Source organism: Crinia signifera, chromosome 3 (assembly GCF_055691185.1).
Source record: "Crinia signifera chromosome 3, ASM5569118v1, whole genome shotgun sequence".
Lineage (NCBI taxonomy): Eukaryota > Metazoa > Chordata > Amphibia > Anura > Myobatrachidae > Crinia > Crinia signifera.
Genome location: NC_139219.1, coordinates 125,897,020 through 125,920,179, shown reverse-complemented (window position 1 = coordinate 125,920,179; position 23,160 = coordinate 125,897,020). Strand labels below are relative to the sequence as shown.

The window sequence follows — 23,160 nt, the reverse complement described above, 5'->3', positions numbered from 1 at the left end:
GTGCATCCCAAAATGCGGTAAAAACCCGATAATGGGGTTTTTACCACATTTCTAGATTAGAGAATCTCCCCCAATGTCTTTGCAGCACTCAATTCCAGTCACTGCGGAGGAGCTGGCATCTTGGGGTCCATAGGTGCCGATTTATGTTTTCGATGGTGGGTGCTCAAGCCAAAAATATTGGTGGAGTGGCTTTATGGGGAAGGGGCGTGGCCAAAAATAATACCACTTTATATTATGCAGCACAGTTGTCTCCAATATTCAAATTAGACTGACTGTCAGCGAATGGCCAGGCCCAGGCAGGCACCCCAAGAAAATAGAAGCTGACAAGCCTGACAGGACTGAAGTCAGATGCTGTTGTGAAACGACATGTCCCAGCATGCCCTGTCACAGTTTTAGCAATCTATTATATAAAATCTATGGCAGGGCATGCTGGGACATGTAGTTCCACAACAGGTGGAGGGCTGGGGGCATGAGTTTGACACCAACCACTGATCTAAACACTCCTCCTTTCATTTATTCCCTGGCTGCTGTAATAAGAGCTCTGGTTTTTATAAATGGCCTGCCCAGTGCCCTGCTATTAATTTCAATTACATTCTTGATTTTGCACACCATAATGCCAGTTACACGGTACATCACACACAGTAATGCCCATTACATGTTATGCCATACACTGCAATGCCCATTACATGTTATGCCAGGACTGAAGAAGCTTTTTATAAAGGAGGGAAAACCTGGGCAAAAATTTTCAACATAATGCTGGTGAGGCAGGTGTAAAACCCCACCCAAATCTAATTATCTCTGCACAAGTAACACCTGCCTCACCTGCAGTGCACATGGTTTTGTCCATCTAAGAAATATTTTGTCAGAAAGAGAGTGAACTAGAATAAGGGCCTCAGTTCCTGCTGGAGCCTGCTGAAAAATAGCCCTGATTACACGTCACACCCATTACATAGTATACCACATGCCATAATGCCCATTACATGTATGCCACACACCGTGAAGCCCATTACACAATATGCCCATTAGTTGTTATGCCACACATCGTGAAGACCATTACACATTATGCCCATTACTTGTTATGCCAGGACGCAATTTTTTTCTAAAGTAGGGATAACATGGGCAGTGCGCGCCGAAGGTGCTCGTCAAAATATTTCACCATAATGGCGATTACACGTCACACACCCATTACATAGTATACCACATGCCATAATGCCCATTACATGTTATGCCACACACCGTAATGCTCATTACATGTTATATCAAACACCATAATGCCCATTACACATTATACCAAACACCGTAATGCCCATTACACGTTATATTGAACACAGTAATGCCCATTACACCACACACTTATATCCATTACATATAATACCACACGCTGTCATGTCTATTACATATTATGCCACATAAGTGCTGCTTACCTACATGCTCGTTGCTACAGGTTTAATGCTCGTTGCTACAGGTTGCATGCTCTTTGCCAGGGGTTGCATTGCATGCTCTATGCCAGGGGTTGCATCATGCTCAATGCAAGGGTTACTTGCTCATTGTCAAGGAAAGTGAGATGCTTGTTACCATGAGGGAGGTGACAGTGGCAGGCAGAGAACATCAATCAGGTCTAGGGGCAAATCCAGAAAAATATGACAGGAGGGGCACCACAATAAGTTAGTGGGGTGAAGGGTAATATTGTGCGTGCCTTTGGGTGTGGCCACAAAACAAGGGGAGCGGTCTTACAGGTAATGCGAGTCACACTTATTTTCATTGCATGTGGAGCATGGGGTCTGCTAGGGGGCAGGGTTAGGGACAGGGTGAGTGTGCGGGGGCATGCATGGAAATAGACAGGGTTAGGGACAGGGTGAGTGTGCGGGGACAGGTGCAATAGGGGACAGGGTGAGTGTGCGGGGACAGGGTGAGTGTGCAGGAACATGTGTGGTAAGGGACAGGATTACAGACAGGGTCAGTGTGCAGGGACAGGTGTGGTAAGGGACAGGATTACGGACAGGGTGAGTGTGCAACTACAGATCTGCTAGGGGACAGAGTGAGTGTGAAAGGACAGGTGTGGTTAGGAGACAGGGTTAGGGACAAGTGAGTGTGTGGGGACAGGTGTGTTAGGGGACAGGGTAGGGACAGGTGAGTGCGCGGGGACATGTGTGGTAGGAGACAGGGTAGGGGACAGAGTGAGTGTGCAAGGACAGGTGTGTTTAGGAGACAGGGTTAGGGACAAGTGAGTGTGTGGGGACAGGTGTGTTAGGGGACAGGTATGGTAGGAGACAGGGTAGGGACAGGTGAGTGTACGGGGACAGGTGTGGTAGGAGACAGGACCTCTCTGTGCCCCCATCATCCTATCCATCCCCCCTACACCTCTCCATCCCAGCCCCCCATCACCCCCACACCTCTGTATGATACTTTTGCAGGGTGCTGGGCTGGGGAGGAAGCCACTACCATCAGCGCAGCAGGGGGGGGGGGGCACAGAGAACCGGGCAGAAGAAGAGAAAACGCTGCCGGGTGCGATGCGGTGATGCTGCGCCAGCGGGAGAACTGAACCAGGTCAGGTCAGGACTTTAAAAAAAAGCCCTAGTGGGCAGCATCGTTTGTCCCTGTCCGTCCGTCTTCCCTCCTCCCCAGCGATCCGCCCTGGTACCCAACTTCCCTGATATACAGTGGCGCAGCTGCGGAGGGAGAGCAGGACTTAAAAAAAAAAACGCTCATACAAATGAATGGGAAGCCATTCATTGGCTGAGACCTCTCTCTCAGAGAGGTCTCAGCCAATGAATGGCTTCCCATTCATTTGTATGGGCGTTTTTTTTTTTTTTTAAGTCCTGCTCTCCCGCCGCAGCTGCGCCACCGTATATCAGGGAACCAGGGCGGATCGCAGGGGGGGAGGAGGAAATGGACGGACGGACAGGAAGTCAGCAGGGACAAACGGCAGCCAGATTCTTCTGTGTGCCACTCAGTTTCCGGACATTTTATAGCCATTTCTGTGGGTGCTCAAGCCCTTGAGCACCCACAGGATCGGCGCCTATGTTGGGGTCACCTCCTCTGAGAGTGACACAATGAAATGGCCCGCAACACCCATAGTGATGCTACTGTTAATTTTTCTGACCCGCACTATTACTAACAATGCCTGCGTACATTTTACCATGGAAGATATAGCAAAGCTTGGAGAGAGATAATGTGTAAAGAGATAAAATACCAACCAATCACTCCAGTCATTTTTCAGATACAGCCAGTGAAACAGCAGTTTGTAGCAGATTGGTTGGTACTTTCTCACTCCAAGGTTTGATACATTCCCTCTTTTAAGTTTAATGAGAAAAGGGACTGATGGTGCCCTGGAAATACTGCAGAAAGAATCAAATTTAGTGGATATGACAAGAATTAAAAAAGCACCATCATATTTACCTTTCAAAATAATTACATAGAAAAGCTTGGTGACATTAGTGTCCCACTTAATAAATATAAGTTCCAAAGAATGTAATGCAATTGTAAAGATCTAATTCTGTGGACCATGGTGCAATATCAGAATGAATTCTTGAAAAATATTTTCAAGTTTCAACTAGTAAAACCAGAAACAATGCTATATAATGGTTCTTGATCTTTTACAGTTTTCACAAATATTAAAGTAACAGGTGACCTAGGCCTTTCCTTTGTTTGGCCTTTTCTATAGAGGTTTGATCTTCAATCTACTGCTTTGGGAATACACGAGAATAATAATAATAATAATAATAATAATAACAACAACAACTTACATTATTGCATTCCCCAAGGAAATATAGTGCAAATCCATCAGCTTTTGTAGCTGTCAGGAGGAAAAAAATATATACAAATGAGTCACTGACATTAAAAAAGAAGATAAGTAGACTAGTTAGTAGCTAAACATCTAGTAGACATAGCAAGCTGCATTTAATTCATTTCCAAAAATGTATTCTTTCATTTTTATTTGTAATACAATATCTAAATTACAAAAGAAAGCTACACTTTAAAAGACTTTCACCCTAAAGCTGGGTACACACCTATAGATTTATCTGTCCGATCTGTCTGGCATGAACAAAAGTCTGGTAATGTATGGGAGCATATGACAATCAACTGGTGGCTCCCAAACACTGGCAAATGACAAAAACAAATAAACCTATAGGTGTGTATCCAGCATAAGGGTACAAATAATTCTTCTGCAAATCATCTTTTGGCAAGTTTTATTCAATGTATAAAAAAATAAAGCCACATAATGCACATTTTCTAAGGGAGTATGTGATTTCATTAGGCAAAGCAGATAACCTATCAAAATATCTGATCTAAAAAGGGGATTGGCTAACATGATTAATGCATTCAATCTTCCCTTATGAGATATGTGCAGACATTCATTGCAAATAATGTATTTTATTATAATTTTGCATAAGCACACATCCAGGAAGCACCACAGATACGGTGAGAAATGTAGGATAAACCTGAGCCACGAATACCAGTTTCCCTCAGTTTTTCCAGATAATTAATGCTCATTAGAGAAAAATATGGATCAAAATTCTGTCATACGCACACGTGCACACGTTCATTTCTGTGTATGCGCTGGGTGCAACATTATTCCTGGACCTCATATTTGGCTTCGGACAACAAAAGACATATTACTTTCGCAGAAATCCATCCAATTACATTATCAGATCAACATGAAATGTTCACTTCGCTAAAGTCATAGGATCAGGGCCGCCGAGAGGGGAATGGGGGTGCAGTTTACCCAAACCCGGGCATGTCAGGGGGGCCCGGGTCCGAGCTCACACACACATTGGGTGAAATGCAATAGGATGAGAGATTTGGGTTTTTCTTAAGCCGGCAATCACTTACACTGCAGGTCAAACAAGTCAAACTGGTTTTGCAGTGTTAATGATTGCCGCTTAAAAAAAAACAAACCTTGAGATTTCTTACCAAATCTCTCACTTTCTGAAGTGCTCATCCTATTAAATGTCCCCAAATTTGTCTGGTGAGTGCACGTGCGGGGCGGCCAGGCTGGGAAAAGAGGGGTTAGTGGTGTAGCGGCTGCTCCCTCCCTCTATATGTGCATCTCTACTGCACTTAGAGGACACTGCCTCTGCTTTGCTGCCTATGTGGTGTGTCAGCCCTGGTCCCCTCAGAGTGCACCTGGCTGTCATCCCCGCCACCTATGGAGCAGCCGCTGCAGCCTCATTAACGGGGTATACAAGCTGTCAGAAGGGCAGTTCTTAACAGCGATCTGTATCAGGGCCCTGAGGCTGCATATTTCATACAATTGCTAGACTTGGCTTTATCCCATAACTACTTCATTTTTTACAGTCATTTGTTTATCCAGAACTTGGGGGTCGCTAGGGGTTCTTCCGTCGCCCCGAGTCTGGCTAATATTTTTATGTATGAAGTTGAGAAAGACATTTTTCTTTCAGATACCACCATTACCCGTGATATAAAAGCTTTTTTTCAATATATAAATGACATGTTCATCTTGTGGGCAGGCAGCGAATCCAGCTTCCATCAGCTTATGCAAGTAGCCAATGCCTCAGACCCCAATATTAAATTCACATACTCCTGCAGTCCCACGTAATTAATTTTCTAGATGTCAATGTTAATCTCATTAACCAAAGAGATATTTACCACGCTTTTTAGGAAACCCACTGATAGAAACACCACTTTGCAATGTACCAGCCATCACCCACCTTCGCTTATATGGGGCTTGCCCTACTCCAAATTCCTCAGGGCTCTGAGAATTTGTAGTAGGCATGCAGTAACAAAAATGCTCCACATGTGTGATGATTTCTTGGCTAGAGGTTACCCATACAAACTTCTCCAGAACACCATGACTAAAGTACTCAGATTGGATAGGTCCACCATTCTGATGCCCCCTAAAACCAGGACATTAGAAAACAAGATAGTTTGGACCCAAACATTCACTAATTGTAGCAAAACCCTTATGGCAAGCAGCCAAAAGATATGTTGCACCACAAACTTTAATTACTACATTTCTAGCATGTTTTTGTGCATTATAATATTAGGCATTTTGTGTTGTCATTGGTTTCTCCCGAACTTCATTATGCTGCGTATTACATGCTGTTGTTTCATGTATATTTGAGCCTCTCTGTGTTGCGGTTTTACCCTGCAGTTTACTCATTGTTATTCACATCCCCTAGGTGATGGGTTGCACTATTCTCACAAGCCCCCGTGCCAGGGCTAGTAATTTTGGGGCCCAGGACTGACCTTCAGTCCGCCCCCCCCCCCCCGCACCCTTTCCCCGGAACTGACCTTTGCAATGCATACCTCTTGGCAACACACTCACACAGGCACAGTGCAGCCTGCAGAGCGCCGAGCCCAGTGGCGTAGCTACGTTTTGGGCGCCCCCCCCCCGCCGTTAGGGGGGGCGCCCCCCCTCGCCACCGCCCCGCCAAGCACCCCTACCCCCCTGTCCTGCCGCCCCGCTGCCTATGCAAACCCCCCCCTAGGCTCGGTGCTCTGCAGGCTACACTGTGTATCGTGCATGCCTGGCTGGGGGGCTGCCGGGTGGGGGGAGGCGGTGTGCGAGAGTGGGAAGTGTCACTATTGGCAGCTGCCTGGGCCCCTCTAGTGGCCAGGGCCCGGGACAGCTGTGCCCATAGCACCCGCCTGTTGGCGGCCCTGCCCCGGGCAGTCCGGTCCCGTCGGCACTGAGGCGCACCTATGACGTCATCCGGTGCAGGGAGGGTGGCACTTTGGTGTATGAGCACTGCCACTATATATGTAAGTACTGTTTATGCATTCTTCATGTATTGATAAAGGATTAAATGTCCGAAATGTTGACTTAATGTTGAATCAAGTGGAAGTGTAGTTTTTGACTTCTCATTTACTCAAGTTGTATATGGTTCTGAGTGCATGCTTACAAAACCTTTTGCATATATCTCCTTATTGGATTGCAAGCACCAGACACACTGACAAGGTTGCTGGAGTGCAGGACTACAAGATAGATAGATAGATAGATAGATAGATAGATAGATAGATAGATAGATAGATAGATAGATAGATAGATAGATAGATAGAGTCTCTCTCTCTCATATCATATGTATGAATGTGTGTATATGTGTATGTGTTCTAGATTGCGCAATTGGAGCAATTTACACCAAACCTATGTACACATATGACTAACCATCTGCAAAAAAATACTGTGGGGGTAGGACACTCCTAGCACTCCCCAGTGGGGGTCCTGTGGGGCCAAAATGGGGTCCGCCTACTACAAACAGTGGGCTAAGGAAGCAAGATATGGCAAAGGTGCATAACAGATAGGGTAGAGGATATTGATTGGGTTCATATTAGGTTCACGGCCACTTCGACACCCGATCCTGACCCCACCGGGGGCCAATAAAGGGTTACGCCCACTACAAAGTGGATCAGGGATGCAACATATGGCACAGTTGCATCCCATTACAGGGGGTAGAGGATATGGGGTTTAAGAAAAAAAACAGTGTTCATAGTATGCTGTCATACCATGGTTAAGCTTAAAACAAAAAAAGGAGAACATTCTAGTAATGCTAATTGCACAACCAAAGCGGGGCAATGCCGGGTACCTCAGCTAGTAGGTATATATAGAAGGGTATTTTATATCTCCAGTTTGCTTACCTGCTTTGATAATATCACTTAATTCGTAGAGTAGTAATTTATTGTCTCCACCAGCATCTAGCCGCTGTTCCATGTAACTATTTAACTCATATACCACTCCTTGCATATTTGTATCCTGGTACTGCTGAATAAAAAAATAACAAAAAAAAATTGCAACGTTACAATATAGTTGAATTGACATCAAAATGTGATTATGCTTGTATTCAGTAGTTATTGTTTTCAGAACTCTGAAGGAAATGGTTGCTACCAGGCTGTATTCCATAATTGGTAATGACTGCTGGATCAATCTAAACATCTGGAATAGTAAATTTGTGGCATTACCCCGATAGCTGTTGGAGCCTGCTGCTTGTTTTAAAAATAAGGGGACCCCTACTCTTTTTGTCTCCCTTTATTTTATAACCAGGACCGGTCTAAGACACTGATTCATTGCACCCCAATCCAGCAAAAAAAAACAAAAAGGATTCCACTAGTCCCCTACAAATCTGATCTTACATCACCTGCAGGGCAGTCACAGAAAGACCAGGCTCCAGTCACTCCAGACAAGCGACTGCTTTCCTCCAGAGAGTCCAGACCGAGCCAATGGTTTGAAACTTTGGGGTGATTCAGGTTGGGTTGCAAAGCACATTTGGTATGCTAATGCTGAGAGTTAGATTTGGGTGGGTGGGTGGGTGGGAAGGTGTACTTCCCGGTTCGCTATATTGCAGTGTAAAAATAAAGCAGACAGAGTTTACCCTGCATGGAAACAAAATAACTCACCCAAATCTAAAGGTGCCCATACACGGTCCGTTTAACGGATCCGTTCGGCACTTAATTAGCACGCATCGCATCCCTAGTGCATGCACTGTGATCCGATGCGATGTGTACCTAGTACAAAAAGTATGTGCAGCACATACTTTTTGTACCGTATGATGAGATGCGCGTGAGCGCGCATCGCATAGTACAGAACGGACGGTCCGGGAACGGACCATCTATGGGCACCTTAACTCTGTACGTTACATTTGCCACATCTGCAGTACACATGGTTTTGTCCATTAGCAAACCCAGTGTGCTTTGCAAACCAACCTGAATCACCCCTTTTGTCCCACACCCTACCTTCCCCCAGGCCCAAAGCACATCATTACATTCTTCAGCCCTAGTCACCTCCCTCAGAGTAATAAACCAAAAGCCAATCAGCTGTTAAAAGGCAGTGTTTGAAAATGATCGGTAGGAGTTGATTGGCTGGTGCGTTTTATCACTTTTTAAGCTAAGTACATCTGGCCCAGTGTAAGTTTGTGATTACTCTATTACTTTCACTTACATACCCCAAATATAGCTGTTTGCATGGAAGCATTAAGCCTGCTGAAAAAAAATCTAAATTGCAGATCCTGACCAGTCAGGATGAATTGGGGAATCAGGTATATTTACCATGTTTCTTTTCCCTGGTGGTGGTTCTGTAATGGTCAAGGAGGCATCTTCTGCCTCTAATGTCAGTGCTAGTCAGAAGTTGGACCTGCATGCACATCCGACTCGGACCCCCTCCCAGCACGGGGCTAGGGTCGCCTGTGATACATCACATGCAATCCTGCAGCCTGAGAAGGTCCTGGTCGTCACAAGGGGGATCGGAAGGCAATACACTGCTGTGACTTCTCGCATTAGTGTATGGCCACCACAAGAGGTACATTTTCTAACGCTTCTAAAAATGAAAAGAGGTGGTGTTGCCCATATTAACCAAACATATTCTGTTGATCATGTTCTAGGGTACAATAGACAGAATTTGATTGGTTACTATGAGGCAGCTTCCCAGCTTTTCATTTTTAAAAGCTTTAGTAAATTAACTCCTACTGTAAGTGTGTCTGCAAGTGCTGTGTGTGAGGCTGGCCCTGTTGATACTGTACTCTTAGAGAAGCCTCCTTATATCATCTCTACAAATGTGAGGATTTGCTGCAGAATTATAGCTGGTGACAGATATTGAGAATGCCACTGTAGAAGTGCAACAGGATGCGAGGAATTTGTGCGTAGCTGACATTAGCGCTAATGAGGATGTTGTTAAAGTCAAGCATGAATGGAAACCATTCTTGTCTGTGATAAGAAGGCAGCCATTATTTTTACTTAAATACTGACAACAGTTATCTAGCCCAGAGGTTACCAAATGAGGACCTCAAGGGACCATAGCGGTCCAGGTTTTAAATATATCAATGTGTCAGCACAGATGGTTAAAATTGATTCAGGTACTAATTAAGCCATCTGTGGCCAAGCATGGATATACTTAAAACCTGGACCATTGGTGTGCCTTAGGGACAGCCTTTGGGAACCTCTGGTGTAGCCATCTATAGAATTTGTAAAGCCACAGTAAGTATAGGTAGGGACCTTAACCATTTTGGAACCTCCTCCATTTGCAGCATGATAATGGAAAGTTTTGGGGAAAGTATAAACACACAAGTTAGCGTCTATCTCTCAGCTTGATCTCGCACCTACAGTCTCCACTACCAACATCTTCATCATCAATATCCTCATGAATGATCAGAGGAAGACCTGTATCCATATACCATATACGGTCGAGCTTCATTCTATATAAAGATAACTTTTTGTGAAAGTTCCGTCTCACAACGCTGTAAATATGGTACAGTTTAATTATGCTCTCCACCTGTGGTGACCAGGGTGGTGGTATTTTCTTAACTTTCCGGTGAGAGGTGACCCCATAAAATATACTTTTACCCATCACCTTCACAGTGTGAATGAGAGTACACTCCCGGTATCCTAAAGATGGTCTCATTTTGACTTTGAATACCCATCTGTAGTAACCACTGCCCTTCTTCTTTCTTTTCTGCTTTTTTGAGCATCCCTGCATACACAGAAGGATTGCCAATAAAGTTACCAGTGGGTTAACAGACTTCCAGTGCCCTGATCAACATTGTTTCTTCTGTGCAGGGAAGGGAGTTGCATACAGTCGGAGCAACAGCGCTGAACGCTCAACCCTCCAGATGATTTCAGGGAAAATCTGGGTACTGTTAGTAGTCCTTCATCAACCGATCGCAGTAATCGAGTGGGACAATAAGGGATCAGCAGCTGCTTCAGGTACCTTGGGCCCTGGTCATGTAGAGATTTGAAAGTCAGTAAACCAATCTTGAAAATGATTCCCCATCTTATAGGCAGCCAGTGAAGGGAGTACAGAATGGGTGTTATGTGGCTAAAACGGGCCTGATTAGTTAATAGCCTGGCAGTTGCATTTTGTACCATCTGCAGGCGGTGCAATTCTTTCGCGTGGAGACCAAGGTAGAGGGCATTGCAGTAGTCAAGGCATGATAATACAAATGCATGTATGATTTTAGGCAGATCTTCTGAGAGAATTAAGTGCTTGATTCTTGCTATATTCCTCAGATGATAGAATGAGGATTTAATTGTGGCTGATACCTGATGTTTAAGTGTCAATCCACTGTCCAGGACAATACCAAGTTTCCGCACATGTTCCGTGTTTTGAAGTTCTGCACCCCCAAGCGTAAGTCCTGTTGATTGGCTCTTTTGCAGTCTTGTCCTGTGACCTATCATAAGGAACTCTGTTTTATCAAGGATCAGTCTCAGCAAACTGGCACTCATCTACTCCTGAAACTCAGCTAGACAACAATTTAGGATTATTATCGAGTTCTCAGTACCTGGAGCAAAGGACAGGTATAGTTGTTTATCATCTGCATAGCAGTGGTGGACTAGGCCATCTTATTATGTCACCCAGTGGTAGCACGTAAACTGCAAAAAGGATGGGAAATAATATGGAACCCTGTAGGACACCACATAAAAGTGGCACTGGTGATGCCGAATACACTCCAAATTAAACTGTGACCTACCAGTGAGAAATGATTTGAACCAGCTAACAACTGTGCCAGCCAACCCAAAGACATTTTTTAGGCGCAGCATTGGAAGGTCCATACAAACCAAAAAGTTCAATCACATTCTCTGTAGATGCAGTGCTTGGTTTGTTAGATATTAAGAAGTACTTACACATTTTGAGTGAGCGGGCACAAGAACAATTCCCTATTACACTTTCACTTTCATTACTTGGTGTATTTATTTGTTTTGTGTGTGTGTGTGGGGGGGGGGGGCATTGTAGATTGCCTGCCTTGCATAGATAAAACATTTTTATCAGTTATTTCTCCATTATTACTAATTTAAAAAAATAAATGTAACTCCTGGGTTAATATTAATTATTCATGTATTCTATGGGCTCTCACACGTGACTGTTCCACTTCAAATATGGCACATCTGGGAAACAGAGTGGCACTGCAGTGGCACACTGGATGGATGTTTGATAAATTGTACGACCCCACAGAAAAAGAAACAAGAATTATTTTATTAATAAATACAGTAGCGCAGAGATCTGAGGTCAGTACAACAAAATTATGTATTCTTGTGTGTTTTAACATGAAGGTTAATTAGGGCAGAGACTGATGAATGACTAAATATTCTTTGTGGGGCCCACCAGGAAAAAGACAAAGCAACAAAAAAATAAAAAATTAGCAAAAAAAAGTGTTGAACAAATGTTAATTTGAATTACTCATTTGACTATTTTTGGATTCTTCATTTATTGCTTTAATGTCATTTTCTGGTAGGCCTTACAGAGAATATGAAATAAATATGATTGTACTGTGATTATATGAAGAATGGGAGGTTCTCTTTTATACTCTATGCAACCACTAGCATGACATGACATATCTTATTTATTTTTTTAATCTCTGGTTTATTAAAGCTAGAGATGTACAAAGATCTCTGATCGGATATAAACCATGTTTGTCTTGATACAGAGCTATTTGATTTAGAAACTCTATATTCAGCTGCAATGTGGATGATACTTCTTGTATTCTTCGCAAGTGAATCTGAGCCAAAATAGACAATAAATTATGTATTGGGATGGAAGCTGAAGACAGATTGTGCTGCTTACCCTGCTGACTTCCGCTGGAGTGAAATCTGTGAAAGAAAAACAAAAACACAAGAAAAATAAAATTAGGAAATTAAAAAAAGGTAATACTCCTTATACTGTACTACAGGATTTAAATCACTTAGAACTGTAATATAAAAGTACTACAAATAAAATATAAATGCATCCTGTACCTTCAGATTATATTATACACACATACATGCCATTATATGGTTAAGTCCAATATGTCTTAATAAAACAAACAAACAAAAAAGTGCCATAATAGTGGCAGTATCAAATTAAATCCACCATATTTCTGGACTCCGTAGGGGTAATTGGCTCATGTGCCTTTCTCTGGCGTGATGTCTATAGGGGGGGGGGGGGGATCTTAGAATGCACACCCAATATACATGAGGTGCTATCATGCTGGGACTTGTAGTTCTGAAAAGAAAAACACGTGGTGCAGATGCACACTCCATATTATTAATCAATCAATAACAGAGGTTCTCTGTATATTAGTTGACCAAGAAATATTTGCCCACCAACCAGCTTCACGGTAACCTCATTTCTGGTGGGTCCCTAATACTAAGTTTGGATCTGGGGCTCGGAACCCCAAAAAGGCCAGCATAAGCAAGTCACCCCAGGTCACTTGTGTGCTGCCCTGGGGTGACTTGCTTATGATGGCCTTTTTGGGGTTCAGCGCCCCAGATCCAAACTTAGTATTAGGGACCCACCAGAAATGAGGTTACCGTGAAGCTGGTTGGTGGGCAAATATTTCTTGGCCAACTGATATACCAAGAACCTCTGTTATTGATTGATTAATAATATGGAGTGTGCATCTGCACCACGTGTTTTTCTCTGGCGTGATGCCCCTTGATACAATGCAAGCGAGGTAAGCAGCACTCTTGTGTCTCCACACTTGAAGTAACGTGCAGGTGCCGAATTAAAGTTTAGGTTTTGGGGAAACTGAGAATGGGGATTAGTTTCCTGAAACGTAAACAATAAAACTGCACCTGCCCTTTACTCCCATCATTGGAGACTGAGTGCCGCCTACCATGCCTGGATTATATTTTATATAATTTCTATTCTGTTTGATATAATGAGACCTAATGAGATGTACCCCTGATGAAGTCTCTGAGACAAAACACTTTGGGTTTTACAATTTAATACTCTGAGGGGGCTGAAGATTATTAAACTATGGTTTGATAATGCTGCAAAAAATATTGACTTATGATGTAAGCCTTTTCATAAATTTGAGTTGACTTCCCAACATTGTGTTACTGGAACATCACAGGCTTGTTTTACACATATACACTCTTAAATCAGAAAATAATTGTGTCTGAATGTAACTTCCAAAAAGCATAAAAACTATTTGCAGAAGACACCATCTACTTAGTAAGTTAGCTTGCACATTTGGACAGTAATGTCACAAGATGAGCAAAGCACAGTCATGCAGTGAGGCCTCTTTAAAATGCAGTTATCACCCAGGGGCGGATCCAGGATAAAATTACAGGGGGGGCACCATGATAAAAGAGGGTTTAGGTGGGGGAGGGGCGGTGTTAGTGGTGCCAGTGTACATGCTAAGAGAGCAGCAGAGATTAAAAATAGACCCTGGCATTTAAATTATTTCAGGCCCACCATAGTGACAAAAGTGAAGGATGTAGTAAATGGGGGACAGCCGCCAGGCAGAAGTGATAGCCACTGACAGTGGCAGAGCCTAGCTGTATTCAGAGCACTGCAGGTCACGGCTATTTGAAATAATATTCCTTTCACACCAGAAAATGCATTCCCAGGTTGGCCCCTTTTACACCAGCCTAGTCCCTGCATTTTCTGGTGTGAGGGGGAGAGAAAACCACCCTCCCCCCCTTTAACCAGTTATCTCATTTAACCGGCTATATCTTCGGAACCAACGGACCCATTTACATGAGACAAGTGTCATATTGAAGAACTTTTCAGTTGGCTTTGAATGATTTTGGTCCAGTGAAACGGGAACATTTGGTTCCAGAGTTATCTGCCCTCAAACAACATGAACAGCCATGAAATTTCAAAAAAAAAAAAAAAAAAAAAAAATCGGTTTACACGCAATATCTCTGGAACCGATTGACCAATATGGACCATCCTGGTATCAGGACCTGCGATTTGGAATTGAATGAGATCAACAACAAGCTTCTGTGATGCCATGGGGGGGGGGGGAACTGGCAGCCGTCGGAACCGGGTGGGGGTTGGAATTGACGGGTCAAATATTATCCTATGGGGAAAAAAGTTGCAAATTTGCCAGGCGATATCTCCGGTTCCCGGGGGGCTAGGGACATGGGGCTTGGCTCGTTGGAAAGCCCTGGTCCTCAGCTATAAAATGACAGGGGGACACGTGCCCAGGTGCCCCCCCCCCTGAATCCGCCACTGTTTTCACCTAAAGTAAGTTAAACTAAATAGACAGTGGTAAAAGATTATTATGATAAAAGATTGTGAAAACCACTAAATAGGATAGCTTACATTTTGGAAAGGTAATACATGTGCAACGTACAATTTCGAGAAATAAAATGGGCTCATTCTATAAGTAAAATTAGTTTTTACAAGGACCTGTTCTTCTTTAAACTGTGTATTTGTTTTTTTTTTTCTGATTTTCAGTAATTATTAAATGTCTTCCTACTGTACTTCTTGATGAACCTCACCTCTGTGGTGTATTCAGTTGTAAAGGAATTATGGGGAGACAGGGATATTCAGGAATTAAAAAAAAAAGTTTAGTCATGGATTCTCCCTTTTTCGCCAGCTTCTGTATTAAGTGTGTTTTTACGGCTATTACAGTTATACCATTTGCTATAGGTGAAGGTATTGCATAATGTGTCAGGAACTGCGGCACTCAAACATGTACATCTTACCAGAGCAATGCTCCCTGCTGCCCCATAGGTCAGGTGCCAGATCTACTGGCAGCTCCACTCACTAGCTTAATGTCCCAGTGTCACCTCTCTGCCACGGCTTGGTGTCCCACACTGGCATCAAGCTGCATCAGCATCGCCATGACACCCAGGATCAGTTGACTAGCAAGCTTCAATGCATTATCCCCAGAAGCTGTCACATGACTCTGGTACATTCTCCCTAGTTTGAATATTGCTGCTCAATCAGGATCCAGCTGTGGCCAATCAGCCACTACTGAGGGGGATATAAGGAGAGAATTCAGAACAGACCAGTGCCTTGAACAAGTATCTTCCTCCAGAGGCTGCTGTTTAGGTTCCAGGCTTGGGTATGGATTGTAGGACAGACAGCAACTAGGTCGACACCACTAGGTCAACATGCATGAAGGTCGACATGGGGCTAGGTCAACAGGGTCATTAGGTCGACACAAGCATTAGGTTGAAATGGGGAAGGTCAACATTCACAAGGTCGACATGGGGTTTTTCACCTGAATATACCCGAACGCGCACTGTACTCGCCATGGTTCGGGCACAGGGTACACTATTTCGTTCTCCCCCCATGCCCTAGTGGATGGTAGTGCATGAAATACTGCCTTTTGGCACAAGTCACTCAAAAAAAAAAAAAAAAAAAAAAGGGACACCGGCGGGTGAGTAGTGGACCCAGACGCTTGTGACAATATACATTACATACTAGACTATATGGGTGATTTGTGGTTACAAATCAGCTCAAAATGACAAATCATTTAACACCAAAAATGTCAATGGTTTTGATAAAGGTACATGAGGAAGAAATTTTTCAAAGGAAGAGATGTATAGAACACAAGGACACATGCTGAAACTGGAGGGAAATAGGTTCAGTGAAATTTGAGGAAAAATGACTTTACAGGAACATGCTGGAGATAGACACAAGGAAATCCTTACAAACATTAAAGGCTAACAAGTTTCAGTTGTCAAATTCTAGGTTTCCATTTCAAAATGCTTGGGACCAGAACTATATTAGATAATGTATCTTCAAATATTTGCATAATATAATGACATTTCCTGGGTAGATCTTTGCACCGTCTACACAAATCCTTAAAATAATTTTATACAATCTGGTCAATTTTGTGCTTGAAACAAAGGGGGTGATTCAGGTTGGCTCACACGGTACTTTGGTTTGCTAATAGACAAAACCATGTGCACTGTAGTTGGGACTGATGTAATGTGCAGAGTTTTAGATTTGGGTATGCTATCTATATTGCACAGATACAAAATAACTTGTCCTAATCTAACTCTCTGCACGTTACATCTGCCCCACCTGCAGTGCACATGGTTTTGTACATTAGCAAATCAAATGTGCTGTGTGAGTCAACCTGAATCACCCCCGGTGTGTATTCATACACGATCTTCATTTAGGTTTCATATACACCACCTGAAAATAATTGTATACAATATTAGCAATAATCTATGCATTAAAACAAAGTTTGTGTACATTGAACCACCAAAATGCATAGGTGTCACCATCTCATTCACACTAAAAATATGGTAGAAAAGCAAAAGGACAATTGCTACTGGTACATTGCTATAAAGCAGCAGGGGTCTCCTATGCAGAAAGCCATGGGAGATTTATGAACCCTAACTGTTTTGATGGGGTTTATTCTAGCACCCTGTGCCTTGCCTTTCAAAACCCCTGCAGTTCCTCCTTCCTGCCTTTAGTGTTGCTCTCTGCTGTGGTGATTCTATAGTACTGGCTGGTATGTATCTCAGTGCTGAAATGCATACCAAACAGTTCTAGAAGCAGCAAAGCAGACCGCAACACCCCAGGCATGAAAGATGAACTGCAGGGGTTTTGAAATGTGCAGGGTGCTAGAAGGACCACTAGTTAAGTTACAGGCAATTAATTAAGTTTACCAAATGTTCCATTTGAAACCTGCATAATTCTACAATTTAACTCTTCTGCAAAACAACCTTATCAAAACAGATCATCCCCCTTTGGGGTTTGCTATATGTATATAAAACACAATTTTAAACTCAGAACAATATTAACATGATGATAATATTAACTCAAGTCCTTTTCTTACCTTTTATTGTATGTAAACCAATCTATTTAGTAAAGTTCTCAATTAGAATAGAATCAGAATCTTTTTAAAAAAAAGGTGTTGCTTGTGCAAGGGGAATACATCAGGTGGACATACCCTCTAATGAAGCCTCTTTTGAAATATGCTGTTTACCGTACTAAACAAGTCATAGCTCAATAACTTAATTCCAGTCATTTGGCTAGTGGTGTTTAACCAAAAATGTTGTAGGTAGGACTAGAGGTTTTGCATTAATATTACACCAAAGCACAAAGTTAAATTGGTAAATTAAGGAAAAGTAATATTATTAAAAAAATAAACTAGAAGACCCACTCGAGGGAGGACATCAGTGCTTCAGAGAAAACCTGAGAATGCTAAAGCTTGTTTATGTCTCCTTTCCCACTGTTTATACTTAATAAATTATATACACTGTGTGAGCTGTAATATTTCACACCATTATGTCACGCACCTTCTCTAAGTAGTTAATCTATCTCTTGGTCTGTGTTAATCTATCACTTAAGCTGGGCATACATCAAGGCGATTTGGTCCGATTGCGACCAATCGGCCCGTTAAATCGGACCAAATCGCCTCTCCCTAACATGTTGTCGGGTCCGGGACTAGGTGGTCAGACCGGCTGGCCGTCCGACCACCCGTTCTGGGACGGGCGCTAAGCAGTGACGCATGCGATCCATCACAAGGGACCGCATGTGTTCCTGCCGCCGGAAGGTCCCGGCGGCTTGCAGGCCATCGGGTGTCCATACACTGCTGAGAGACGTCGCAGGAAGTGTATGGGCACCTTTAGTTTTGGTCACTGGCGAATCTAGAAATGTGCTAATGAGTGGTACCAAATTCAACTACTCCTGCAGTAGGGTAGGGATCTTGTGCGGCCAAGCCATGTGCAACAAAAAGGGGGCATGGCACATAAAGGGTGTGTGTGTGTGTGTGTGTGTGTGTGTGTGTGTGTGTGTGTGTGTGTGTGTGTATGTATGTATGTATGTATAATTCACTTTTCCCACTACATCTAATAAAATATGTTTAATGATATCCCCCCATGCTTTTATAAACTAATCTCTTCAGGAAGCATAGGCAGCTTCCTGCAAAACCTTAGATTAGGCTCCTGGTCTCTGCAGCCCCCGTGTTGAGCAGCGAAGCTGGTGGTTGTCCGCAGCCGTATCAGTATGTACTGCTGGTGGTTGCCAGCAGCAGTATCAATACGTACTGCTGGTGGTGGGGCGGTGCATGTGTCATTAAAGAGCTTGCGGGAAGTGTGTAGGTGGTCTGGGGTTTGGGAGTGACTACTTAATATGGAGGGCAGCACGGCAGCTAACCCCCTCCACGGCCGGTGCAATTTGCATGCAAGTGGCTCAGCGCTCAGCCTCAGAAGCATTAGCAGAGCTGCCACTGTGATCCGGTTCTAATGGGTGGTCCGGTGCACCCCCGGACCACCCCATAGATGCGCCTACTATTGGTGTAAACCCTATTCCCAATTGTTTTGGTAATAGTTCTTTAAAACAAAAAGGGGCATACAATATATACAAACATATAAGAGAAGCAGTATGAAATGTCTTATCTAAATCTTTCCAAAAAGTTCAATTTATTTATATATTTATTTATTTTGAGGCGGTCGATGAAGGACCATCTCAAAATAAGGACCATGACGTTATCTTAAAACATATAAAGTAAAAAAGTTTCTGATTGCATCTTCTTAAACCAAATGCACAAATAGTTAAGCGTGCGTTTGTTTCAGCCCTGTGTTATCCATGCAATGTTTTTTGTTGAGTCAACCCGTAATAAGTATTTAATCAATGGTTAATGCGTCATCGACTGTTGTATTAACCTAATGAGGAAGCAAAATAAATATATAAATGACTGTCCCAGATGGGAACGGATAGCCAACATCAGATGAGACTATGTTAATTAGTGTCCAACATAAAAGTCAATTCTCACTAGAAATACAGAAAATCCACAGAGTAATAGATGTATCTGGGGAATGTTATCCACAGCAACTGCAATTTGCGCACATTTACATTTGAGATTGGTTTTTGGTGTGCTTTAGGGACACTAAAGCACAAATGTGGGATGTTATTGGTGTTGCTTAGATACACAAAACCAAAAACATGCATCTGTAATATCTGGTAGCTCTACTTTTGTTTACAAATCCAGTCAGTCATTTAGATTAACTATGTACAACATCACTCTCCCAAAGTACATAAAAGGGCTACCTAGTGGATTCCTATTTTTCCCCTTGCATGGGAAAAAATAATAATTATTATATATATACACAGGTTGAGTATCCCTAATCCAAAATGCTTGGGACCAGGAGAATTTTGGATAACGGATTATTCCGTATTTCGGAATATTTTCATATTTCAATGATGTATCTTGAGGTATCTTGCATTTATGTTGTACATATACATCAAACACATGGAATAAACACAAATATAATTTATTTGTGCATAAAACAAGGTTTCTAAACATGAAACAAAGTTTGTGTACAATCTCAGGCACTGAAGTTGAATGTCAAGCAATCATTGTCTTGCACATATATAGTGCCAGTTATATATAGTGCCAGTTACAGATGTCCCCAGCAAGTTTTTAGCAAAAAAAACATTTTTAGTTCACTTTCTGGAATGTTTGGTTTTCGGAATAATTCGGATAACGGATATTCGGATACGGGATACTCAATATATAAATATATATATATATATATATATATATATATATATATATATATATTTTTTTTTTTACATAAAAAATGTATATAAAATAAACGTACAACATAGAATTTTATTTTCAAGGAACACAATATTTGGCCATGTTTTAAAACTTTATTAATCATATATGTTTATGTTAAATCAAACTTGTATTTGAGATAATCTCCATTTTTTGTGTTGCATTACTTTTATCTCAGTGTCAACATGACTTTGGGTGTCCTGGTAAATTCATCAGTTTAAAAAAAAAATAAAAAGTTAGATTTGCTAAAGTTTGCCAAGTTGTTGTTCAGACAAACCAATGGGATGCTTGTTAAAAAAAAATTTTGCAATAAACTAGTTAAATTATACCTAATGACTGAAAGGCGGTTATTTGCAAAAACTTCACTTTTATTGTTACACGTTTTAGTAACTCTAATACCCCTTTCACATCACATCTAATTACCGGGTACAAGCCGTTTTGACCCTCTAATTAGTCCAATTTGGAAGGGATTACCGTGTCCCTAAAACAGGTAGCAATGCAGCAATTTGAACCGTTAAGAAAGCAGAGTTCTTACCTGTTCATTGCCATTCACTCTATGGAGGAGGCAGCGCTTGGAGCAGCGCCAGCTCTAAGCGCTGTCTCCACCCCCTCCTCAGATGGCGCATCGACTCCCCGCTGCGCCCCCCATGAAGTCAGCAAACCAGCATTATTGCCGGTTCCTGTGGGGATGTGAACATCCCAAAATGAAGGTTCGAGCCAGGACTGACCCGTTTCAGAGTCCCGATGCGAATCTTCATTTTGCAATGTGAAAGCAGCATTACACTAAGATATAAATGAACAAAAGCTTCTGGAAATGAAAAGCTGTGATGTTGTTCATAGCAACCAATCAGATACGGTCTTATTTCTCTATTGCATCCTAGAAAATGACAGGCAGAATATGATTGTTTGCTATAGGCACGTCACTTCTTTTCTTTTTTAAAAGCTTTAGTAAATGTATCCATAATGGTAAATTCTATTATGTGCTGGTTTTTCAACTAGTCTAAAAAACTGCACTTTAATTGAAGAAGTAAAATGTAAATTGTACCTAAAAACATCAAAACACGTGATTTTTGTAAAAATTGCATACTTTTTTTTACTGTTTTTAGTCATGTTTTGCCAATGTGGCTTCAACTGCATCAGAGAAACAGGACTAAAAACCAGACAAAATGTAATTCTGTGGTTCATTTTGCAGGGATTAAAATTTTATAAAAATATAGTTGACCGAAGGAGTTAAAGACAACCAAAATGCCGAATAGAAGATTTATGGTCTACCGCACATACCATGATCCAAGCGATTTCGAAATACTTCTCGTCAGTGGTTAATTTTACCTATGTGCTGCAGTACTGCAGCCCACCCTAGTAAAACCCACTACTTCAGAAAACCATGACTTACTGTGGCTTACCGTAACCCCCTATTGGTAGTCCTACCTTTCATTTACCTGCAAGAAAGGCAGCCCCTGCTTCCTCCCTCTGGAACTGCCAAACCAGGCTGAAATTTCCTTTAGGAAGCCACTCTCTGCCTAATAGTCATCCCTAGCTGGTTTATATGAGCTGTAGTCAATGCAGTCCATAGAAGCCAGGGGTTGTGCGAGCACATGTATTTTTCTAATTTGATTGTAGGTAAATCTATTGACGTATATGTATATGAATATGAATAAACAATATCCAATCTTTGAGCAATAAAATATGTTGGTTGCTAGATAGAAAACAACATCCCCAAACATCCCCAAATAATTTTTGATGGGGAAAAAAAAAATTAAAATAATGAGGGTGCACTTACTATAGGGATTAATGTGGTTTTAACCCATTCACATTATTTTCAACTCTCCATGAACCTAGAGTTCAGAACCGGATATCAGTATTAAAAAGCATTTACAATATTCTTCTTAAAATAGGCTGCATTTTGTCCAATGACCGTGGGAACCATACACTGTCATTTAGTTTCGCCTGCATATTTTCAGGTCTTAGCTAACTGGAACTTGTGTAACATCAGTAGATTTTAGGAAGAAGGACATTAATTAAACAAACGCCTAATGGAAACTTTATTAATAAAAAAAAAAAAAGCATACATTTTCTTTTGTAACTACTAAAATGTAATGTTTTCATGTATGTACAGTTTGGCTATAAGGCCCCTTGTTTTTAATCAAACTGCTCTCTACAAAGAACATCTGGACCAACATCTGCAAGCTGTAATAAAATAATAATAATAAAAAAGTACAAGCCAACATGTTTTGAAATACATATAAAAAAAATTAACGCAATTCCACATGGCTTTCCAATTTAATTTAAAATTACATTTTTGGAAGACAAGCAAATTTGGTATGTTCAAGGTAAAAGGTCCTATTTTGAAGAATGTCAGTGTAAAAATGTTTTCTTCATAATCTGTATAGTTTATAAATTATACTTTTGTAATACACAGCATGATAACCTTGACATAAAATACTCTGGAAACAAAAAATGTGATGTCTCCTAGTAACTGACATCAGTGAGAGGAAAGTTCAGATGAGTGCATTGCTTTGTCTGTTCAGCTGGAATACAAGCCCCCCCCCCCCCCCCCCCCCCCAAAAAAAAGAACGAAAATTATGCTGATTTAAAAACGATCTCAAAATCCTGTCTTAATGATTGATGTGGTTCATATTTATCATTCCCCTTCTGTGAATTATTTTCCAGGTGAATATGGAAGCTAGGTGAATGCATGCTCAGAGGTCTTACTGCTGTAAGGGATTGTGCAGAGAGAGATGGGAGGCTTATTGCTCCAATCCCAGCCCTAATACTATTACTGGGAGAGAAAAAAAATTTAGAAAATTAATTTATGACTAGAACTGATGTGTCTTCAGTATAACTTGGGTCACTGCTGCCTTTTTTAAATGCTTCTGGCTCCTGCTTTTCCTCCAGAAAGTACTGTGGTCAAGGGTTGCCCAGGGGCGGATCCAGGATAAAATGACAGGGGGGGCACCATGATAAAAGAGGGTTTAAG

At 41.9% G+C, this 23,160-nt stretch overlaps 1 protein-coding gene across 9 annotated transcripts in view; it reads right to left on the bottom strand.

Moving 5' to 3' along the window:
* Positions 1–23,160, bottom strand: part of PDE10A (phosphodiesterase 10A) — a 400,353-nt gene that overhangs the window by 89,654 nt on the left and 287,539 nt on the right. For 8 of the 9 annotated variants that reach the window (XM_083176481.1, XM_083176480.1, XM_083176485.1 and 5 more), the window contains 3 exons: positions 12,509–12,534; positions 7,600–7,723; positions 3,747–3,796 (listed from right to left, as the gene is read on the bottom strand). In XM_083176481.1, coding sequence (XP_083032607.1) covers positions 3,747–3,796; positions 7,600–7,723; positions 12,509–12,534 — 200 coding nt within the window. The remainder of the gene's footprint in view (positions 1–3,746; positions 3,797–7,599; positions 7,724–12,508; positions 12,535–23,160) is intronic. The other variant, XM_083176477.1, reaches the window with a different exon arrangement.